At 42.7% G+C, this 22906-nt stretch overlaps 2 protein-coding genes across 2 annotated transcripts; both read left to right on the top strand.

Annotated features, from left to right (window-relative positions):
• Positions 1-1576: 1576 nt before the first annotated feature.
• otos2 (otospiralin 2) lies at positions 1577-9007 on the top strand (the record flags this gene model as incomplete). The annotated part of the gene is made up of 3 exons (XM_084155492.1): positions 1577-1640; positions 7434-7463; positions 8814-9007. The coding sequence occupies 3 exons, from the start codon at positions 1577-1579 to the stop codon at positions 9005-9007; spliced, it is 288 nt and encodes a 95-aa protein (XP_084011618.1).
• A 5220-nt stretch (positions 9008-14227) lies between these two features.
• On the top strand, positions 14228-19711 carry LOC311112381 (augurin-A-like; the record flags this gene model as incomplete). The annotated part of the gene is made up of 4 exons (XM_084155489.1): positions 14228-14417; positions 16915-16959; positions 17511-17677; positions 19172-19711. The coding sequence occupies 4 exons, from the start codon at positions 14228-14230 to the stop codon at positions 19319-19321; spliced, it is 552 nt and encodes a 183-aa protein (XP_084011615.1). The 3' UTR covers positions 19322-19711.
• Between the last annotated feature and the right edge of the window lie 3195 nt (positions 19712-22906).

The raw sequence follows: 22906 nt of genomic DNA, 5'->3' as shown, positions 1-22906 counted from the left end.
GTTAGTTCTGGGATGATTCCTCACCGTTCTCATGATCATTGCAACTCCACGAGGTGAGATCTTGCATGGAGCCCCAGGCCGAGGGAGATTGACAGTTATTTTGTGTTTCTTCCATTTGCGAATAATCACACCAACTGTTGTCACCTTCTCACCAAGCTGCTTGGCGATGGTCTTGTAGCCCATTCCAGCCTTGTGTAGGCCTACAATCTTGTCCCTGACATCCTTGGAGAGGTCTTTGGTCTTAGCCATGGTGGAGAGTTTGGAATCTGATTAATTGATTGCTTCTGTGGACAGGTGTCTTTTATACAGGTAAAAAACTGAGATTAGTAGCACTCCCTTTAAGAGTGTGCTCCTAATCTCAGCTCGTTACCTGTATAAAAGACACCTGGGAGCCAGAAATCTTTCTGATTGAGAGGGGGTCAAATACTTATTTCCCTCAATAAAATGCAAATCAATTTATAACATTTTTGACATGCGTTTTTCTGGATGTTTTTGTTGTTATTCTGTCTCTCACTGTTCAAATAAACATACCATTAAAATTATATACTGATCATTTCTTTGTCAGTGGGCAAACGTACAAAATCAGCAGGGGATCAAATACTTTTTTCCCTCACTGTAGGTCATTTTGCAGACGCTTTTATCCAAAGCGACTTACAATCACGAATGCATAAAAAAAATTTTTTGTATGGGTGGCCCCGGTGGGATTTTAGATTGTGCACTGCTGTGTGAGATTTGTGGGTTACAAAATCAATGTAGGCTATGATGTTTTTCACTTTCAAGATGTGGAGGTATTGATTGAACGTATACTGTACATGAAAGCATTATTGATAATGATGTTTCATTAAATTAATGGACAAATTGAGCAGCAGAAAACAATTATTTTAATCAACAGTACATGATTGCGGTGCTTGGGAACATAAGCATTTGTAAGTTATATAGATAGGTACAATTTGTCTGCATCGGACCTATTGGTGAGGGGTAAGAGTGTTGACATTCCCTGCTCTCCCTCTCCTCCATCTCTCCTCTTCCTCCACAAAGGAAGCCTTTCAGTCCGTTGACATGTCTGCTTCAGGTGTGAGAAGTGGAGACCGGGTAGGAAAGAGAGGGTGGTTGGTTTGGAGGTAAGGTATGGCATGTGATGCTGAAGTGTGAAGGACCAACATATCCTGGACAGCTCTGTTTACTGTATCTGTTCTTCCAGAGTCTGGGTATATCTGGACATACACACACTACATGCCCAGAGCAAGAGGAACAACAGCCCGGATCCAGCACCAGGTACCTGTATCAGTGTAAATTAAGAGTGTTTATTGATTTAGTTTTGTTTTGGGTGATTTATCTGTTACTGGGGGAAAATGCAAATTCTGCACCTGCTGCAAAATCCGAAATGTACCTTTAAATGTAACTCTTTGTGTTCTTACTTGTGTTCCAAACCTTCTTTGTTGTGTTCTTCTGTTGTTCTCTGACACAACTCTTCTCCCCAAGCTAAATCTTAAGATGTTACAGAACAAGCTGCCACAATTTCTCACAGTTAGTGGTTGTGTTTCTGTCTTTGTGCTACCTACCACAGTGTAAAACCATGCCTCGTCTTTGTGTCTCAATGCTGCTCTGGGTCGTCCTGCTGGGTCTCCTCTCTCTAATAGGTAAGTCAGCCTGTTAGCACTCCACACTGCAGTGGAGGCTGCTGAGGGGAGGACGGCTCATAGTAACGGCTGGAATGGCGTCAATGGAATGGTATCAAACACATCAAAGACGTGGTTTCCATGTTGTTGATACCATTCCATTGACTCAATTCCAGCCATTATTATGAGCCGTCCTCCCCTCAGCAGCCTCCACTGCCACACTGGTGAATAGAGGTGAGAGACTGAGCCTGTGTCATTTTCATCAGTGATAATGGAAGGCATCCAAAAGGTCCCAGTGAGGACAAGGCATCTCTTCAACGTCATTTTAACCTACAGTAAATAGAAATAGAAGATGTAAGATGCGCTTCAGATGACAGAATTTTGAATCAAATATTGGGGCAGAATGTTATGAGATATTTGAAAATGTTTAAATATCAGAAGTGTATTTTTTGACATCTGACACTAAGTGTAGAGACAAAGTATTGTCTCTCAAGGCCCACAGGCCTATATATATATATATATATATATATATATATATACTATACATACATACAGAGCCTTGCAAAAGTATTCATTCCCCTTCGCGTTTTTCCAATTTTGTTGCCTTACAACCTGTAATTTAAATGGATTTTTATTTCATGTAATGGACATACACAAAATAGTCCAATTTGGTGAAGTGGAATGAAAAAAATTATACAAAATAAATAACAGAAAAGTGGTGCGTGCATATGTATTCACCCCCTTTGCTATGAAGCCCCTGAATAAGATCTGGTGCAACCAATTACCTTCAGAAGTCACATAATTAGTTAAATAAAGTCCACCTGTGTGCAATCTAAGTGTCACATGATCTGTCACATGATCTCAGTATATAAACACCTGTTCTGAAAGGCCCCAGAGTCTGCAACATCACTAAGCAAGGGGCACCATGAAAACCAAGGAGCTCTACAAACAGGTCAGGGACAAAGTTGTGGAGAAGTACAGATCAGGGTTGGGTTATAAAAAAAATATCAGAAACTTTGAACATCCCACGGAGCACCATTAAATCCATTATAAAAAAAATGGAAAGAATATGGCACCACAACAAACCTGCCGAGAGAGGGCCGCCCACCAAAACTCCAGGCAAGGCAAGGAGGGCATTAATCAGAGAGGCAACAGAGACCAAAGATAACCCTGAAGGAGCTGCAAAACTCCACAGTGGAGATTGGAGTATCTGTCCATAGGACCACTTTAAGCCATACACGCCACAGAGCTGGGCTTTACTGAAGAGTGGCCAGAAAAAAGCCATTGCTTAAAGAAAAAAATAAGCAAACACATTTGGTGTTCGCCAAAAGGCATGTGAGAGACTCCCCAAACATATGGAAGAAGGTACTCTGGTCAGATGAGATGTCTGGCGCAAACCCAACACCTCTCATCACCCCGAGAACACCATCCCCACAGTGAAGCATGGTGGTGGCAGCATCATGCTGTGGGGATGTTTTTCATCGGCATGGACTGGGAAACTGGTCAGAATTGAAGGAATGATGGATGGCGCTAAATACAGGGAAATTCTTGAGGGAAACCTATTTCAGTCTTCCAGAGATTTGAGACTGGGACGGAGGTTCACCTTCCTGCAGGACAATGACCCTAAGCATACTGCTAAAGCAACACTCAAGTGGTTTAAGGGGAAACATTTAAACGTCTTGGAATGGCCTAGTCAAAGCCCAGACCTCAATCCAATTGAGAATCTGTGGTATGACTTAAAGATTGCTGTACACCAGTGGAACCCATCCAACTTGAAGGAGCTGGAGCAGTTTTGCCTTGAAGAATGGTCAAAAATCCCAGTGGCTAGATGCGCCAAGCTTATAGAGACATACCCCAAGAGACTTGCAGCTGTAAATGCAGCAAAAGGTGGCTCTACAAAGTATTGACTTTGGGGGGGGGGGGGGGATAGTTAATAGTTATGCACGCTCAAGTCTTCAGTTTTTTTGTCTTATTTCTTGTTTGTTTCACAATAAAACATATTTTGCATCTTCAAAGTGGTAGGCATGTTGTGTAAATCAAATTATACAAACCCCCCAAAAATCTATTTTAATTCCAGGTTGTAAGGCAACAAAATAGGAAAAATGCCAAGGGGGGTGAATACTTTCGCAAGCCACTGTATTTTGTGCATAAGCGTAGTATTGGATTGTGACTTTGTACTTGGATGAAACCCATGGGGCTGCGCACAATTGGCCCAGCGTCGTCGGGGGAGGGAATGGCCAGCAGGGATGTAGCTCAGTTGGTAGAGCATGGCGTTTGCAACGCCAGGGTTGTGGGTTCGATTCCCATGGAGAGCCAGTATGAAAAAGAAAAAAAAGAATGTATGCACTCACTAACTGTAAGTCGCTCTGGATAAGAGCGTCTACTAAAATGTAAATGTAAAGTGGTGGTGGTGGCCTCCTTTCTTCAATTCATCTCCCCAATATCTCTGTGGGCTGATGTGAAATAACTTTTAAAAGAGGAAAGGTCACTACCTCTTTACTGGCTTCTCGGCTTTGTGTACTGTAGATGGATAAGAGGAGATATGGAGAGGAATCCACTTTGCACTATTGAGACACTCCCCATTAATGTGAGTTAAATCTGAATGAGACTGTTATTGCCCTGCTGTTGTCTCTTACTGCAGTCTGGAGCAACTCTCAGAAACCGTCAACTGGAACTAATTACCTTGGAGATGCAGCCAGACAGTCAGTTTGTTTCTCTGGAGGAAATGTTATCCATTAGTTCACTAGGAATGTAACCTTCTGACTAACTACTGTGACATTACAACAGCCAGTACAGTCAACAACAAAAAATAAAAGACAGATATTGATTATAGTGTTTTTACTTGGTTCTGTCTCAATGCATCAAATATGAAGTTTAGTCCTCAGCATACATTGGGGAGAACAAGTATTTGATACACTGCCGATTTTGCAGGTTTTCCTACTTACAAAGCATGTAGAGGTCTGTAATTTTTATCATAGGTACACTTCAACTGTGATTAATTTACATTTTATTGCATGACATAAGTATTTGATCACCTACCAACCAGTAAGAATTCCGGCTCTCACAGACCTGTTAGTTTTTCTTTAAGAAGCCCTCCTGTTCTCCACTCATTACCTGTATTAACTGCACCTGTTTGAATTCGTTACCTGTATAAAAGACACCTGTCCACACACTCAATCAAACAGACTCCAACCTCTCCACAATGGCCAAGACCAGAGAGCTGTGTAAGGACATCAGGGATAAAATTGTAGACCTGCACAAGGCTGGGATGGGCTACAGGACAATAGGCAAGCAGCTTGGTGAGAAGGCAACAACTGTTGGCGCAATTATTAGAAAATGGAAGAAGTTCAAGATGACGGTCAATCACCCTCGGTCTGGGGCTCTATGCAAGATCTCACCTCGTGGGGCATCAATGATCATGAGGAAGGTGAGGGATCAGCCCAGAACTACACGGCAGGACCTGGTCAATGACCTGAAGAGAGCTGGGACCACAGTCTCAAAGAAAACCATTAGTAACACACTACGCCGTCATGGATTAAAATCCTGCAGCGCACGCAAGGTCCCCCTGCTCAAGCCAGCGCATGTCCAGGCCCGTCTGAAGTTTGCCAATGACCATCTGGATGATCCAGAGGAGGAATGGGAGAAGGTCATGTGGTCTGATGAGACAAAAATATAGCTTTTTGGTCTAAACTCCACTCGCCGTGTTTGGAGGAAGAAGAAGGATGAGTACAACCCCAAGAATACCATCCCAACCGTGAAGCAGGGAGGTGGAAACATCATTCTTTGGGGATGCTTTTCTGCAAAGGGGACAGGACGACTGCACCGTATTGAGGGGAGGATGGATGGGGCCATGTATCGCGAGATCTTGGCCAACAACCTCCTTCCCTCAGTAAGAGGGGTCGTGGCTGGGTCTTCCAGCATGACAACAACCCAAAACACACAGCCAGGGCAACTAAGGTGTGGCTCCATAAGAAGCATCTCAAGGTCCTGGAGTGGCCTAGCCAGTCTCCAGACCTGAACCAATAGAGAATCTTTGGAGGGAGCTGAAAGTCCGAAACCTGAAGGATCTGGAAAAGGTCTGTATGGAGGAGTGGGCCAAAATCCCTGCTGCAGTGTGTGCAAACCTGGTCAAGACCTACAGGAAACATATGATCTCTGTAATTGCAAACAAAGGTTTCTGTACCAAATATTAAGTTCTGCTTTTCTGATGTATCAAATACTTATGTCATGCAATAAAATGCAAATTAATTACTTAAAAATCATACAATGTGAATTTCTGGATTTTTGTTTTAGATTCCATCTCTCACAGTTGAAGTGTACCTATGATAAAAATTACAGACCTCTACATGCTTTGTAAGTAGGAAAACCTGCAAAATCCGCAGTGTATCAAATACTTGTTCTCCCCACTGTATCTCTTTACATTGTTTATAGTCAGACATTTCTCTGTAAACTTGGATTTTATTGTGGAATATAAGGAGAAAGTTTTGAAGGTTTTTCTTTCAAATTAAACGGATGTCCTCCCATGATATAATGTTGGTAACATTTCTTCAACAATACACCACAATACTGTATATTTAATTGAATAGAGCTTCTTCCGGCTTGCCTTGCCTACACAATGCATGTGCAGTATTGGCTATTCAGAGACATACAGCAGTGCCTGCGTGGTGGCATTGTTGCAATAGCAGTGTGTGTACTGCCCATGTATTACTTAGCCCATGGGGTTGCTGCAGGTTGTAAGCAACAACAACAAAACACCTTTATAACAGGAAAGAACAGAATGTGTTCTTACTCTGTGGTGGCGATGCAATAGAGCCTTTGTCACAACATCACTCCGAGATATTTGATTGAGTGGAAATTACGTTGTTTTGATGAAAAACATCTGGTTGCGGTTTATGGAGGTCAGAGTCATAGTTCATTTCCTTCTTTTGCTCTTTTGTGTTCTCTCTCCCTTTTTCATTTTCATTGAGACGGTAGAAGTATTACACTGTGTGCCTACCATGCTTAGCTCTCTCTCTGTTGACCAAGCTGAGCGTTTACCTTTCCCCTCCCCTATGTATCCTATCAGACCTGGGTTCAAATACTATTTGAGATTTTTAGCGTTTGCTTCAGTCTGCCTGGAGTGCCAGATGGGCGGGGTTTGTAATTTTCAGTCTATTCTATTGGTTCTATTGTGCCAGGCAAACTCAACCAATCCCAGAGAAAGTATGTTGAAATTACTTTGAATAGCATTTGAACCCAGTTTTGTGTTTCTCTACTGGCCTTTACTTACCTCTTCATTGTTCTGCCGCGACCTTCCTCTCCTCTGAGGATATTTAATAAAGGCTGTGAATGTCAGAGCAGTCCAGGGCCAGGCGCAGCGCATGGCACTTAGCAGTCAGCCGCTCCATATCCTCTTCATCGCCTGTCTTCCACCTCACTGCCTCTGTCTCCCTCCCTCTGTCTGCTAACCTGCTGCTGCCTGCCCAGCGTGTTGGCCATATTGGGCAATGTCAGAGAGAGTGAGACACAAAGATGGAGGGAGAGAGGGGTGGTGGGAGAGTTTAGAGGGGGAGAAAAAAAAAACACTCCTCAATCCTAGTGAGAAAGAGAGAGTGGTCCATCAAAACACACTTTAATACTGGGAACACTAGACTAATTCACTTTCTCTGTTTTGTCAATACTGAGAACACTGGCTAGACTAATTCACTTGATCTCTGTTTTGTCACAAGTCACCCATCAACAGAGCTGTGTGAGTCACCATGAAGACCCATAGGGTTCCTTCAGTTCTGTCCGCTGGTCTGAATAATTCCTGTGTCTTTTCTCCCTCTAACTCAGGGGCTGAGGAGACAGCAGGAGAAGGCAAAGGTGAGTGTGTTTTACTGGGAGACTGGGTAACCAGGTGTTAGCAAGATGGAGTTGGATTCAATCAAACCAACCCTAGCAATGTTGATTCAATATTTTTAGTTGTGCAACTATAGCTTGAAGACATACACTGAGTGGACAAAACATTAGCAACAACTGCTCTTTTCATGACAGGCTGACCTGGTGAATCCAGGTGAAAGCTATGATCCCTTATTGATGTCACCTGTAAAATTCACTTAAATCAGTGTAGATGAAGGGGAGGAGACAGGTTAAATAAGGATTTTTAAGTCTTGAGACAATTGAGACATGGATGGATTGTGTATGTGTGCCATTCAAAGGGTGAATGGGCAAGACAAAATATGTAAGTGCCTTTGAATGGGGTATGGTAGTAGGTGCCAGGCGCACCGTTTTTAGTTGGTCAAGAACTGCAACTTTGCTGGGTTTTTCACTCTCAACAGTATTAAGAATGATTCACCGCTCAAAGGACATCCAGCCAACTTGACACAACTGTGGGAAGCATTGGCGTCAACATGGGCCAGCATCCCTGTGGAACACTTTTGACACCTTGTGGGGGGGGGGGTGCAACTCAATATTAGGGAGGTGTTCTTAATGTTTTGTACACTCAGTGTATGTACACACACACAGCAAGAGACAAGGAGAGAGAGAGGTCAGAGGGACAGACGTAAGAGAAGACGTCATTGGGGCCTCCACATCATATCCCCATAGCTTCCTATAGTTTCTCACTAACATGGTTGTTATGTTTGAGTTGGCAGCTGTGGAGTGTTGTTGTCCTAGCCTGCTATCCCAGCGTGGCCCTCTCTCCCACCACCCCACAGTGAGAGGCCTATCTCTGGGCCTAGGGGACGTCCGGAGCCCCTCGCACCAGACTGGTCTTTAATCAACCATAAGTCTGAGATGCTCAACGGGAGCTTTGGTTTCAATTCGAAGACAAGCCGTTTTTTACAAGGTATTTTATTGACTTTGGTTAAAGGAATGCGGCTTAAGCTCAGGTTGTAGTGAAGGGGTGACAGAGAGGTAAACACTGAGAAATTAACGAGGCTGTTATGGTTGGTGTAGCAGGGAGGAAGGCTGGGAAGTGGGAGAATTGCAAAGGTTCCGTACAGTGGTTCTATCACTGTCACAAACACACATGTATAATCAATGAATACAGCTTGTGTATTGATTGTGTATTGATTATGTATTACACTGAAAATAATGTATGTAGTAAACAGCTATCAATCCATGTCAAGTTGTGTCATGTGTGTCCAGTCTTAGTGAAGTGCAGTATCATTCACTCAGCCTCTGATTGGTTCCCTTATGACATCCTCTTCTCGTGCTCTCATTGGTTCCCAGCAGCAGATGTGGGGCGTGAGAAGCGCAGCATGCCCAACTGGGCTCTGACCTCCTCTGACTTCTTCGGCTGGGTGGAGGCTCTGCGCGAGCAAGCTGGTTATGAGAAGATTGAAGACCTGTCCAGAACCTTCTGGGCTCACTTCCCCTCCGCCAGCCGCCTGGGCTATGAGCTGTCCGACCCTGACGAGGAGTGAGGAACCGGAACCACAACAACAGCATATATAATAACTGGTACAGGATCAGTTTCGCCTTTTAAATCAAAATGAATAAGAGTGTATGGACAGGGGGTACCTGAGCCTAGATCTGGGGCCATATCAAGCGTCTCAGAGTGGGAATGCTGATCTAGGATCAGGCCCCCCTGTCCATGTAATCTAATTAATTGTGATCTAAAATGAAAAACGGATCCTAGATCAGCACTCCTACTCTGAGACACTTTATGATTACGGGACCAGAACTAGAACCAACATCTCTCTACTGCATGCAAGTAGTGTAAATTGTATACAGAGGCCTACTATATGTCCTCAGAGGACCCTGGAAAAGACATGTATTGACAATCACCAAAGAGGAGAAAGGGAGGGGGTGGAGCCTCTGCATGGAGGTCATGTGATGCTCAGTACTCTACGTGTGATAGACAGAGAACACACGTTGACACCAGATCAGGTCTCTCATACACTTGACTTTGCCTTGTGTTGTGTCCATGGACAATACATTTGTATGCGTTCTGTGTGTGAAACTGCCTTGCTTACAACCCAATTAAACTCTCCCAGGAACCTGGAGCTGTAATTCTTGTGAATAGTCTGTTTCTTTAAACTTGTCTTGAACAGCCGTTGCATGCAAAGCTCTCCTCCCAAAAGATGTCCTTGGCACAGAAGTTAAAGTTGTTAAACAATTGATTAATGGAAATGTACAATCGTGCAGCAGCTATCAACATGTTTGTCAGAATCCTGGCTTGCTTGAAACTACTACTCAGGGCAAGTTTCCTGAACACAGATTTAGCTTATTCTTGGACTAAAAAGCACTTGCTTAATCCGTGTAATCGACCCTTTGCAAATCCACATATCAGAGATGTCTGTAACTGTAACTATTGAGCGATTCAAAGAGCAGTGATATGGAAGTGTTTGAATTCTCCAAGATTTAAGTTTTGTCCTCTTCGTATCTGTGTGTTCTTTCGCCTGGCATGCAGCAACTGCATGTCATACTGGCTGAGAGAGATCAGAGAGAGGCAATGAATAGGGCATGCTGTGTAGTGGCCTGCGGTGGCAGGGAATAGGGCATGCTGTGTAGTGGCGTGCGGGGTGATCACTCAACATGGGGGGGAAACTTTACCATTAACGCACACTTTAAAGAAGAAGCCCTCCCCCGGTTGCCATGGTGAAAGAGGCGACAGGATAGGTGGATGTAGAGTTGTTATAAGGATGGTGTCAGGTCAAGATGGTGTAAAGTGTGTATCATCCTCATAGCTATAGATACACTGTACACCTAAACACTTTTCTACGGCTGCCGGTTCTAAGAAATCGCACACCAAATGAACATTGAGATGCTGTGTGTTACGTAGAAATCTCCTGAAGCGTGACCTTTCTCCTATTTCTCTGAATCTACCCAGCTTAAGTGTTATTTATTCCCCCAGTGTTTTACCCCTGTGTGTGTGAGAGAGTGAAAGAGCGCTTGTCGCCCCTCTCTCTCTGTGACTTCTCTTTGACCCCTGTTTCACTGCAGAGGCCAGCCCTGAGCTGAGTGCAGGTGTTCCGTCCTCTCACAGGAGCACAGTCAGGAATGCAGACTGAGATTTCACTATCAGGGTACATGCCAGGCAGGCAAACCATTCAAACCCCAAGGTTAAGGTGTGTTCCATCCCAGTCTATAATGCTAATCACAGGGGGAATCTCACCTATGTGTGTGCCTTACAGACAGAGGGGTCTATCGTGTGACTCTCATGCAAGTCACAGCAGCTGAGTTCTCTCAGTGTGTCTTGAGGAAGAGTCAGTCTGCACGCTGACAGATGTTTGCCAAATAGTCTGTCGGTTGGTGAAGCAGTGGCTCCCTGAAAGCCTAATCGACCATTAACTGAACATCGCCCGCTCAAGGATGGCTTGCTTTAAAGCGCAGAGAAATACTTTCATTCATTTAATCTTGGCCTAGTAAATAGAATAAGCCAATTTACTAACACGGTAAAGACCAATATTATGATCCCATAAACAACAATATATATATATACAAACAACAGATTGGTAGCCAATTAGTGTGTATTACAAACATATGGTAGATATTGTAGTCATACGCTTTGCTGGAGGGATTTTTTCTTGTGAACAATTGTATTTAATATTTAAATAAATAGAGGTGAGGCCTAGAGGTGAGTCTTGTTCTGTTTTTAAGTTGAGTTGTGTGTTTTCTATTTGCTGTCGATATATTGTCTGTACACCATAATAAGAAATAGACAAGTAGCTGTTCCATCGCTCATAGGGACAAGGACAAAGTTGGTTTGTCCATAATCTGGAATAGACACTAACACATTTTCACAATGCCACACTAACAAAGACAGCATTCATTGATTTGCAACCTGCAGAGTGGATCAATGAGGTATTCATCACAACAAGAAGAGAGCACATTGTTGCCTTGCCTCCTGTCCACATCAGCACTGAAGAGAAAGATTACTGATGGTAAGATATCCAACATATTGATTTCACTTATAATGCCTTTAACACCTCTCCTACCTTCAGTTCAGAGAGTGGACAAGGACGAGGTTGCAGTATGTCTTAAACATGGTGTCATCTTGGTTGAGAGGAATCTCTCAAAACATGACTGAGGGTGCGTCTCAAATGGCACCGTATTCCCTTTATAGTCCTGTGGGACCTGGGCAAAAGTAGGGAAATATATACACTACCAGTCAAAAGTTTGGACACACCTACTCATTCAAGGGTTTTCCTTTATTTGTACTATTTTATACATTGTAGAATAATTGTGAAGACATCAAAACTATGAAATAAAACATATGGAATCATGTAGTAAACAAAAACGTGTGAAATCAAAATATATTTTATATTTGAGATTCTTCAAATAGCTACCCTTGATGACAGCTTTGCACACTCTTGCCATTATCTCAACCAGCTTCATGAGGTAGTCACCTGGAATGCATTTCAATTAACAGGTGTGCCTTCTTAAAAGTTAATTTGTGGAATTTCTTTCCTCCTTAATGCGTTTGAGCCAATCAGTTGTGTTGTGACAAGGTAGGGGGGTATACAGAAGATAGCCCTATTTGGCAAAAGACCAAGTCCATATTATGGCAAGAACAGCTCAAATAAGTAAAGAGAAACTTTAAGACATGAAGGTCAGTCAATACAGACAATTTCAAGAACTTTGAACGTTTCTTCAAGTGAGGTCGCAAAAACCATTAAGTGCTATGATGAAACTGGCTCTCATGAGGACCACCACAGGAATGGAAGACCCAGAGTTACCTCTGCTGCAGAGGATAAGTTCATTAGTTACCAGCCTCAGAAATTGCTGCCCAAATAAATGCTTCACTCAGTTCAAGTAACAGACACATCTCAACATCAACTGTTCAGAGGGGACTCTGTGTGAATCAGGCCTTCATGGTCGAATTTCTGCAAACACACCACTACTAAAGGACACCAATAATAAGAAGAGCGCTGCTTGGGCCAAGTAACACGAGCAATGGACAGTAGACCGGTAGAAATGTGTTGTTTGGTCTGGAGTCCAAATTGGAGATTTTTGGTTCCAACCGCCGTATCTTTGTGAGACGCGGTGCGGGTGAACGGATGATCTACGCATGTGTGGTTCCCACCGTAAAGCATGAAGGAGGAGGTGTTATGGTGTGGGGGTGCTTTGCTGGTGACACTGTCTGTGGTTTATTTAGAATTCTTAACCAGCATGGCTACCACAGCATTCTGCAGCGATACGCCATCCCATCTGGTTTGTGCTTAGTGGGACTATCATTTGTTTTTCAACAGGACAATGACTTAACACACCTTCAGGCTGTGTAAGGACTATTTTACCAAGAAGGAGAGTGATGGAGTGCTGCATCAGATGACCTGGCCTCCACAATCCCCCGACCTCAACCCAATTGAAATGGTTTGGGATGAGTTGGACTGCAGAGTGAAGGAAAAGCAGCCAACAAGTGCTCAGCATATGTGGGAACTCCTTCAAGACTGTTGTAAAAGCATTCCAGGTGAAGCGGGTTGAGAGAATGCCAAGAGTGTGCAAAGCTGCCATCAAGGCAAAGGGTGGCTACTTAGAAGAATCTCAAATATAAAATATATTTTGATTTGTTTAACACTTTTTTGGTTACTACATGATTCCATATGTGTTATTTCATAGTTTTGATGTCTTCACTATTATTCTACAATGTAGAAAATAGTACAAGTAAAGAAAAACCATGGAATGAGTAGGTGTGTCCAAACTTTTGACTGGTACTGTATATATGTAAAATATAAAGAGAAAAGGGTGCAGAATTGGGATAATTTAAAATCACACCTCTCTACTGCCCCCTACCTGTGTAAAGAGGACTGGTCTCCATGATCTTGGGGCTCAGACACACTTCAAAGTAAAGTAAGGAAATTAAATTAAATTCAAACGTTTTTTTTTCTTCTCTGTGGGGATGTGTTTTTTCCTGTTCAGAAACATCTGTCCTTCCCTTGAGATATTTTGCTCTTTCTGCATGGAAACATGCCCCAGGGGAAAACGTCCTTGAGTGGTGTTCCATAAATATGGCCCCAGATTTGTTGATTGCAGCAGTATGATGCTATTTGTTAAGTTACTACGTGGTCTGAAAAAAGCACACAGGAAAATTATAATCTACTGCTGAATATGTGGAGGAAATATGATACGGTTTTCTGTGTTGTCGTTATTTCAATGACATCATTGATCAGGCTGAACAGTTGTTTGACAGTTACCATTTTCCGCTTTCTGTGTAAAGACATTCGACAGAAAAACATCAACATATCTCAGTAAGAGAAAGCACAGTATCTTAGCCTTGCACTGCTGTACATGTAGCAATGCTCGGTCACACTTTTATTTGGATAGTCCGAATAGTCCATCTGTAGATGCTATACAGATGGTCATACTATCAACAAACTGCTTGCTAAGGTTACGGTTAGGGTTAGGTTTAGAATAAGGGTTAGGGTAAGGGCTAAGGTTAGGGCTAGGGTTAGAGTAAGTGTTAAGTTTAGGGTTAGGATAAGGTTATGGTTAGTAGATAGTTAGTTTAAGTGTTACTGATAGCTTGTAGATAGTCTGTAGTCCTTCTGTAGATGCTCTATCTAAATAAAGTGTTACCCATCCAACGAACATATCACCCACACATTCAACTTTAGAGAGAATGACCGAGGGCTTCTGTTTGGCTGGGCCTTCCTTTTATGACATTCCTGAACCGGCACAAGCAGGTTTTCCTCCAGGAAGGAATGTTTGTTCTCTGGACCTGTGGGGAGACTCCTGCTTCCACTTCACCTGATTCTCCTCCCGCCTCTTCTTCCCACTGCTTCCTGAGACTCAGAGAGACGTCTGGAACAGAGACGGAGACCATGGCTTTCCACAACCTCTGTCTGCAGGTTCTACTGCTAATTGCCTTCCTCTCCTACTGCGCTCACTCAGGTAAAACCCTTCCGTCATTCATATTGTACATTTGTGATTGAGTGTACTCACTGACCCATCACATTTATACTGTCAATTTGCAGGTTGATGCATTCAAATGTCATAGTATGTTGCCACGTGACAAAATTGTTACAGAGAATAGAGATTTGGAAAAGGGCGCCTGCACGCCTGTCTCGATATATTTTCCCCTCTCACTCTGTTTCGAAATTGCTGAGTTTAACCGAGAGCTATTCTATCCGCCCTGTAGCCACCATCTTGGATGCTCTGTGGGAGGCTTTGATTTTTTGAAGTACACTGGGAGAAAGAATAATGGTTGAAAGAAGGAGAGGTAAACCAAGAGAATAGCGGGAGGGAGAGTAAAAAAAAAAGGGAGGAGAGAGATTGAAGTATTTGTGCGTGGGAGACAAAAGGCAGTCAAACCTAACCACAGCTCCTGGAGGGAGGATTTCACAGCCTCACGTCACATTGTTTGCCTGTGAATATCACCGTCCTACCGTCTACTGTCTGCTAGCTAGAGGAAGAAGGTCTCAACTCTCTACCTCTCTAACCGGTCCTCTAATATCAAACCAGACTACATTTAAAGAACTACATTTATACAGCACATCCATTAACCCTTTACACTCGAGGGAATGGGCCTATATGGATATGGCTAAATTGAAATGTTTCTTACAAAATAAATATGAAAAGCATTTGCATAACCATGGTAACAATTGAAAGGGAACAGTTTGGAGATAATGGGAAAATTATTAGACCAAAGTTGAGGACACAACAGTTCACAAGACTGAATCCAGACATTACACTGTTGATTTTATGTGCATTTTATATTTAATGTACTTTTTGCCGCATTTGTTGATAACGAAATCCGAAAATACTCTGGATATGTTCAGTAACATGATAATAATATTTCTGGAGAATGTGGGGTAGGTGCAACATAAGACAAAACAATTATAAGGATTTGAGTGAGAAGTCTGATTGGTGTCTCCAAGTGGCCACACACCTCTCCAAAGTGTGCACAGTTCCTAAGTAATTTCAATGCACTTTTATGACTCAAAGATGAGTCTTCAACTATAAGGAACTTTTTTTTAGCTCTCCTAGCTGTGCCATAGAGTAACTAGAGCAAGCACACTTGTAGTTGTTTTGTTTGGAACATGGCCCTGCATCCCCGCCATCACACAATTACTGTTGTTTACGCAATCCAAAAACGGTCCATTATAAATCGTAATCTGGGTCAGGTGGGCACAGAAAGGAGTCAAGAGTGCATTCAGGAGGGTGTGCCATGGCAAATGTTCTTCACAATAAACAAACACAGGCTCATTCTGTTCAGGACAACCCAGGGTATGACGATATGTCATATTGTAACTGCACATCAAACATAGTGATCATAAACGTTGACACTGCATATGACATGAGTTTTATGATGTGGAGATGTGAAGTGCACATTTGGACTCACGGGTGTTTGACTTGGTTGTACGACATCAGAGCGGTATTTATTATAATCCTCAACTTATTTATTATAATCCTCAATTTACAGCATTTCCCTCACTCAGACAACAAAACAAGTTGCCCAATTAGCAGGTGGGATGGGGGCAACTTCTTATCTTGCGCGGTGCCCAAGTTCCTGAACGGCTGTCATCAAAACCCATACAGAGCTGTGAATTATTTGAGAAGCTTGCAGTTTGTATTCATCTTGCATAGTAATGCTTGAAAAATAAAAATACCAGTGCCAGAATTCCATTGTTGTTCAACGGACCTTCTAATGTGTTGTTTAGGTTGCCCTGGTAATACTTTGATAACTGGAGTGTTTTTCAAGTATTGGTATGGTGAATGGGTATGAAGGGATGGATAAAACCTTTTTTATATAAACATTATTTTTACAACTGTTTTTATATACTCACCAAGGTTTCTATATACTGCATAGGTTTGACGTCTATCACTTAATTGGAGAATTGTAACACTTAAATGTAATAAAACAGAGCTGCTTCCGTATTAGATTTCTTATTTACTCTTTACTTGAACTCTCTCTCTCTGTCATAGGTCATAATAATGATATACACTGAGTGTACAAAACATTAGGAACACCTGCTCTTTCCATGACATAGAGTAGACTGACCTGGTGAATCCAGGTGAAAGCTATGATCCCTTATTGATGTCACTTGTTAAATCCACTTCAATCAGTGTAGATGAAGGGGAGTAGACAGGTTAAAGAAGGATCTTTAAGCCTTGAGACAATTGAGACATGGATTGTGTTTGTGTGCCATTCAGAGGGTGAATGGGCAAGACAAAATATTTAAGTGCCTTTTGAACGGGGTATGGTAGTAGGTGCCAGGCGCACCGGTTTGAGTGTGTCTGAGGGAAAAAGGGGGTGCAACTCAATACAAATATTTTGTACACTCAGTAATGATATAACAGTTGATTCAAAGTGAGGTAATGTTTAGATCAAGTACAATATATCTGATTTGTCTTTATTTAACCTCTTGTGTCTGTGCGTCTCCAACAGATGGCACAAGGGAGAGCAGGCTCCACAGACTACTGAAGAAAAGAGGTGGCAATATGGATTATGGCTGTTTTTCATGAGAAACATCTCACAGCTGAGACTACACACACTGACTACACTGAGCCACAGTACATCCACATGTCTGCGTCATAAATGTCAGGAAAACAATTCACCTTTCATGAATAACTTTATCGACAAATCTACCTCAGGCGGTAAACTTTTCACACTTGTCTGTCTTTGAATAGCCCTGTCAAATTCAGACAGACCTCCATGGCATGCAAAACATACAGTCCTCTGTGGGATGAATGCCTGGATTGATAAGTGACAGTTTCAGATGATGATGGCTTTATGAGTCTTATTAATAATAAAAAGCACCCATTGATATTTATAGAGTGTCGCTAATGCAGCCTTAGGCTCCTCTCCTGTCTCTCCTGGCTGCTGCTGCTCGGTCAGAACCACTCTATCTCTGTCACTGACAGCTCCCCTGCTCCCTACACACTTCCCCTGCCTCCAACACTGCTGTAGACAAACAGGTGTGGTTATTGACTGCTTTACATCCGCACCTTGACCCTTAACCTCTCCTACCTGTATTTCCTTAGTGGGCGGAGACACGAAGCCTGTGGAGGTGGGGGTGGCGGTGGCCCCCTCCAAGGCCAAAGAGTTCCTGACCTCCCTACGGAGGCCCAAGAGGAACATCTGGGACCGCAGCAGGCCAGATGTGCAGCAGTGGATCATGCAGTTCATGCACATGGGTTATGACGAGGCGGTAGGTGCACTGCACACTGTACCCTTCACAATACACTACACTCTGCACACACAGATGCTTTACCCATTGGTCAGTAAAACATTCCTACAGTCCTTATGGTAATCCGGTCTAGTAAACTACAAATGCATCGTATACTATTATGTTTTATAAACTGGGTGGTTCAAGCCCTGAATGCTGATTGGCTGACAGCCGTCGTATCAGACTCATACCACGGGTATGACAAAAAATGTATTTTTATTGCTCTAATTACGTTGGTAACCAGTTTATATAAGCAATCACGTCATGGGTTTGTGGTATATGGCCAATATACCATGGCTAAGGGCTGTATCCAGGCACTCCGCGTTGCGTCGTGCATAAGAACAGCCCTTAGCCGTGGTATATTGGCCATATACCAGACCCCCTCATGCCTTATTGCTTAAATATACAATTCCATTTAACATTACAAATAACTGACTTACAGGAAGAATGTACAGCATAGTACAAGCACATCCCTGTTATGCTACTAGTTATGTTCTTTTAATCTAATCTGAATGGTTTTCCTTTAACATCGTTATAGAAATTCTGACAATTTTTCCATCATTGTATAAGTGACATGGTGGCATTTACAGGAATGATAGGTCAACATACGAATAGGTCAGTCTTTGTGTTTGCTTCAGTCTCATATAGGCTGTACAGAGACATGGCTTCCTTTCTACAGCAATATCTTAGCAACACAATGCAACCACTCTCCACTGTCCAGACAGCTCTATTATAAGGTGTGTGTTGATATTTTTATGACGAGGTTGTGTGATTGGGTTAATGTCGGTGTCTGTGACACCTGTCTCCTAGCGGGCTCAGCAGCTGCCCCCTGTGTGTGTGTGGTGTGTGTGTGTGTGTGTGTGTGTGTGTGTGTGTGTGTGTGTGTGTGTGTGTGTGTGTGTGTGGTGTGTGTGTGTGTGTGTGTGGTGTGTGTCAGCTCCAGCTCATCCCAGCTCCAACATCAGTCGATGAGGGACCGTAATATTTCTCTCACATCTGCGGCCATCGTCCAACAGCGGCAGACCTGTCCAAACTGTCTCGCCACATAAAGCCCCCTGCCTCCAGAAATGCCTCATGGAAAACGTGTCGGTTAATTAGTCAAGAGAAACGTGAGGTTGCCCTCTAATGCCAGTCATGCTATAACTCAGACGCACCATCCCTTCCAAGACCTCATCTATGCAAACATGTTTACACTACTTTAGGTTGATTTCCCGCTGGGTTCATACATTATATATATTTTTTAAATGGACTGAATGTACTGCAAGTCACTTTGGATCAAAGCATGTGCTATTACGATATTATTTCATTGCATCTCCAGTTGTCCTTGAGATGGGTCTCTCCTACTGCAGCTGTCACACAAATACACACACTGTCTCTTCTAACACCTTGTCTATTCACTGTCATGCAAACAAGTTCACGAGTCTTCTAGCTTGAAATCATTATGGATTTATCTCTTGTTGTCCATCCATCCCACAGAGGCTTGAGACTGACCTGTCCTACTGGATGGACCTGTCCCTGTCATCAGACCAAGGTCACCAGCACCATTATGACGAGAATGCCCCCATCGGGCCCCAGGACCCCGGTTCCTACAGACATGGCGCCAACGTCAATTATGACTACTATTAATTGTCCCGCTGTGATTTACTCAGCTTAATGTCTCAACATAACAATCACAGAAGCTTAGACTACTTCAAAGTAGGGAAACAAATATGTTGTTATGTAAAATCGCTTTACTGTCCCAATTTCATGAGTGCTTCCCTCTTCTGCCTTCTTCAATGTATCTCTCTGATGCTATTCTGCACACATACAGTACTGTAGCCTTCTCTGTAATGCAAGACATGGAGCTAAGACATGCCTGTCCCAGACTATGGATTGGGTTGCACTGTCTCTACATTGTATCCTTTGCTGTCTGAGAGATTGAGACCTGCTGTACCTGCTGATGTACATGCTGTGATGGGACCACAATGCATTGGGTTGATCTGTCTGAATAACTAAATAAAGACAGTCGAAACCTTGAATAAAACATGACTCTTTTACATGTGTGTGGTGAACCAGCAGACCGTACAGATACAGGAAGTACCTCAACCAGCCTGTAGATTGGTTGCCAATCTATCCCTAAACTGATGCGAACAAACAAACCATCATGGTGAAATAATGGTAAATGGGGGGCGACACGGCAAGCAGAGGAGATGGCAGCACCAACCACAGTCAACAGTTTAATGGAAGAAAAAGAGGGCAGTTGAAAGAGAAGAGAAACCAGGGAGTGAGTGCTATCCCTTCTAACCTGTGGTTTGTCCCACTGGAATTGATTTTCTGTAGGATTGGGAAGGGTTAGTGCTATCCAGAATCCTTGGGATGTCCCTACCCTAAACCTTAACCCTAACCTTGGGGGGGGGGGGGGGGGGGGAGACTTTGTAGACAAGCAGCAGTATGGACCGGGAGTAAAGTTCTGAGCCGTATGTTATTGCTTTCAAATCCCTAGCTTACGTCTCATAAGTTCTCTTAACCTGCTATGAAAAGTCATTTCTGAAATAAGCTGTATACCATCTAGTCAAAACCACATTTCTGCCAACACTACACCAGGGAGGTTGCTCCCGGCTCTGTCCGCCTCCCCACAGGGACCGAAGTGAGAATATTTACTCTGAGAATAGCTACATTCACACATCACTGCTTTTCATGTTTCTAATTCACACAAATCAGCCTTATCACAGCCAGATTTCCTCCGCCTAATTTATAACACAAGCATGTTGATCTGTCATAGATCTGAATAATAATGTACATGTGGGTGATAACATCCATACTAATTTCAATGTTTTGATTCCATAAAACACCATGGAGTGTCACTTCCACTTATCTCACACGTCCTTGTTTGAATGAGCAACATGCATCTCTGATCCTGCTCCTGTCTGCTCCCTGCTGTGTTATTCAGATGTTGTCCAGAGAGGGGAGGTAGAAATCACACACATGCCAGAGGAGAGCATGTCCAACTGGGAATGATGTTCATAGAGAACGTTTAGTTTAGGGTGGAAATGGACGTTGTTTATCATGCAGTTCATCAGTTCAGGAAAGTAATTGAACGCAGATATTTACTTTCTTGTATGGTTTGGCTATGAAGCATTAGTTTAGATGGTAAAGTCTGCATTATTTGGATAAACATACAGATGCCCCAACAGATAAAGGCTATACAAACCATAAAGAAAGACATCAAGTGACCAACAAATCTAGGACACCATGACGACAGCTATTTGTGGTCATCATAAAAACCCATGAGTAACCGCATTCAGCAGGTCCACTCCCATAGACGTTTTTATGTTGTTTTCCCCCTGCTCCTCTGAATCAAATCAAATGAGTTTGGTCACATACACATATTTAGTAGATGTTATTGTTGGTGTAGCGGAAATGCTTGTGTTCCTAGCTCCAGCAGTGCAGTAATATCTAACAATTCACAACAATACTCACAGACCTAAAATAATGGAATTAAGATATATATATATGTCAATATTAGGAGGACACAGGATTTCTCTGTAATGCCATATCGTTGTTATTCTACTCTGGTTCTATTTCATGCTCTGTGTTTGGTTTCTGCTCACCGGCCATCAATAGATCACTAAGATACTATGGATTCCCTTAGGAGGCTAAGTCACCCAATAGGAGAGAAGATGATTAAATATGCATAATAAAAAATTAAGAAGAAGAAAAAGTTCAATTAGATAGGTTAGTGAATACTGCAGGATGATGTCACCTCTAAGTGTACGTCCCAAATGACACCCTATTCCCCCCATAGGGCTCTGGTCAAAATATAAAGAGAATAGGGTGTGATTTGGGACGCAACCTTAGGCTTTTTAAGAGGGCAACAAGAGAGCCGTGGTCCCTCTCTGTGGAATGCGTAAGGGAGGTCTTGTGGGCTGGAAGCTGATGTATTTTAGTGGAGTAATGGCTCTGGTTACCAGGTGTCAAAGTGCTTGGGCTGCGAGAGACATCTCATCCCTCAGGGCTGCTTGGATCCCAGGAACAGCAAGCGGACACTATGCCACGGGTCAATGTCATTTTCCATTGTCCATTTTCTGCCTTCAACAAAATCAAGAATAAGAAGGAAAAATAAAGAATCTCTGCTCATGATGTCGTATATAGAAGACTATTATTTTGCTATACCTTCTGACGCGAAACCTAATCAACCATACCTTGATTGATTTTCTTCCTAGATAAAAGAAACAATTCTGAAAATTGAATCATTTTCGACTATTATCTTCTATTACGGCTATCAGAGGAGAACATTCAGGCTCTTATCCTGGTATTCTGGGTATTCTGGGAATTGTGTCTTTTCTTCCCCTGCCCTTACACACCTTCTGTCCGTGTGCATATATTAACCTACACTGATGGCTCACACACACAAACACACACACACACACACACACAAACACTCTCACACCTTATCCTCCGCACAGCACAGATCCAATAACCTATTTCCATGCTACCGGAATATATCAATCAAAGTGTATTTATAAACCAGCACTTTGAGGTTTGCAATATATGTCACATGAACATTTCCAAGTTGAAGGATTTATATGCACATGAAGAGGCATTGGCATTAAAAATCGAATCAACGTTTATTGGACACGTACACAGTTTAGCAGATGTTAGAGCAGGTGCAATGAAATGCTTGTGTTACTAGCGCCTAACAACGCAGTAAAATGTCAAACAATTACAAAAATAACCCCCCCCCCCCCAAATAAAATCTAGATACATCACAATGAATCCACTTAACCCAAATAGCACTGTAACAGTAATCCAAATGCAATCTATACATGCAGCATAAACAGTGTAACTAAAATGCAATGTACAGTAGTAGAAATTAGAACGAGTTATGCCGAGAATACAGTATTTAAATACACAGTACATGCAAACTGTAGCATACACACACTATGTAGCATACACACTTGTTAATCCTGTATAGGCAACACAGCTGATTCAGCTAATCAAGGGGCTTGTTGATTAGTTGAATCAGGTATGTTAGTGCTGGGTGAAAATAAAAATCTTCACCCCTGCATGCTTTTCAATTCTGGTCCTGGTAGTGGGTACCCAACCCACTACCAGGACCAGAATTGGAAAGCATGCAGCTGGAAACCTGCTATAAAAGAATGAGAGACAGGGAGAATTTACGGCCTTAAAGCTAGAATCCTTAATTGAAGCAATAACAAAGCACCACCTCGA

Source organism: Coregonus lavaretus, assembly GCF_964263955.1.
Source record: "Coregonus lavaretus genome assembly, chromosome: 38".
Lineage (NCBI taxonomy): Eukaryota > Metazoa > Chordata > Actinopteri > Salmoniformes > Salmonidae > Coregonus > Coregonus lavaretus.
Note: the sequence above shows the minus strand (reverse complement) of the source record. Positions and strands in the feature narration are given on the sequence as shown.